General features: G+C 43.9%; 1 protein-coding gene across 1 annotated transcript in view; it reads right to left on the bottom strand.

The window, feature by feature from the left end:
* Positions 1-201: 201 nt before the first annotated feature.
* The window catches only part of LOC101864017, a gene marked incomplete at both ends in the record, with an annotated part of 3,485 nt that continues 2,271 nt past the window's right edge, over positions 202-1,415 (bottom strand). Inside the window, 2 exon segments of the mRNA XM_013087688.1 lie at positions 202-284; positions 958-1,216. Coding sequence (XP_012943142.1) covers positions 202-284; positions 958-1,216 — 342 coding nt within the window.

Here is a 1,415-nt window from a genome sequence, read left to right as displayed (position 1 = left end):
TTCTGTTATTTGACGTGGACGCCGTAGATTTGAGCATCCAAATATTTTTTAACATGATCTACTTTTCAGAGTACGGCGTGAAAGAAAAAGTGTAAAAACTCAAAAGACTAGATTTTTTTAACAGTCAAAAAAGGTGCCTTCTTTTGATCGCCAGTACTATAATTATGTGTTGTGCAATGTAGGTTCTAAATGCTGACTTACGGATCATTTCTTTGAAGACTTTCTTTTTGGATGTGTAGCCCAACATCCCCGCCACCCTTTGTAGGTCGTCAGCTGTTATGTATCTGAGGAGTACATGTGACTATTTATTCATTCTTTTTTTCTTTCTTTCCTCCTCCGGTCCTCTCCTTTCTCCTCTACCTACTTCTCCCCTTCCTCCTCTTCCTCCCACCGGTCAAGTGGCACCCTTCCCTTTGGTCTGCATGTCAAAAATTCCCATTATCTCTCTGAAAACCTCTTCCTCCTCCTGCTAATTCTCGTCCCTCTTCTTTTCCACCTGATAATAAAGTATCACCCTAGCTCTTGTTCTTCATTTCAAATATTCCCCCACACCATTCTTAAAACCTTTTCTCTTCTTTCTTTCCTCCTACTTTTCCTTCTCCTCCTCCTCCGCCTCCTCCTCCTCCTCTTCTGTTCGCAGAATTTCACCATACCCTTTGTTCTCCGTATCAAACATTCCGAACTCCATTCTGAAAACCTCCTCCCCCTCCTCCTTCGTCACCACTTCATCCTCCTCCTTCTCATCCCTCAAAACATCAAAGAACCACTTGTTCTTCATGTTAAACTTTTCAAACACCATTGAAAACTTCGCTCAAGTAAACTCCTCTTCCCCTTCCCCTCTCTTCTTCCTCTTCCCATACTCTTATTATTCGTTACAGACTTTAAAAACTCAATTGAATACATACTTCGCCCCCCCCCTCCTCCTCTCCATTCTCCCGTAATATTATATCAACCTACCCCTTATTCTTCGTGTCAAACAACTCAAACACAGTCCTGAAATCATCGATCTCGGCAGTGGTGAGCTGGGCCAGGATGTGCGGAGGGAGATGCTCGTTGGCGACGTGGTTGCGGCCCAGGAAGTCTTCGGCTAACTTCACAAGCTCCGATCCCTTGGGCAGGGCAGATATTCCCAGCTTCTGGTCGATGTTTCCCTTCATACCTTCCGTCTCGGATTTCAGTACGCGTTGCTGTTGTTGGAGGGATAGTCTTTCCTCGTCTATGGTGGATGGGAAACAAAATCCAAACTATGATCCATCCTATGAAATAGAATCTAAAGTACATGATGTACTCCAAAATTAAATGGGATGTCTGTTTGATTAGGCATCATATTTACTGTTCACTTAATTAATTTTATTTTAACCCCTCAACTTCTACAACTACAGCCGTGTATCCTTGTGCCGGGGGGGGGGGGGGGG

The sequence above is a fragment of the Aplysia californica genome, unplaced genomic scaffold, assembly GCF_000002075.1.
Source record: "Aplysia californica isolate F4 #8 unplaced genomic scaffold, AplCal3.0 scaffold00623, whole genome shotgun sequence".
In the NCBI taxonomy this organism is placed as follows: domain Eukaryota; kingdom Metazoa; phylum Mollusca; class Gastropoda; order Aplysiida; family Aplysiidae; genus Aplysia; species Aplysia californica.
This window is presented reverse-complemented; position numbering and strand designations above follow the sequence as displayed.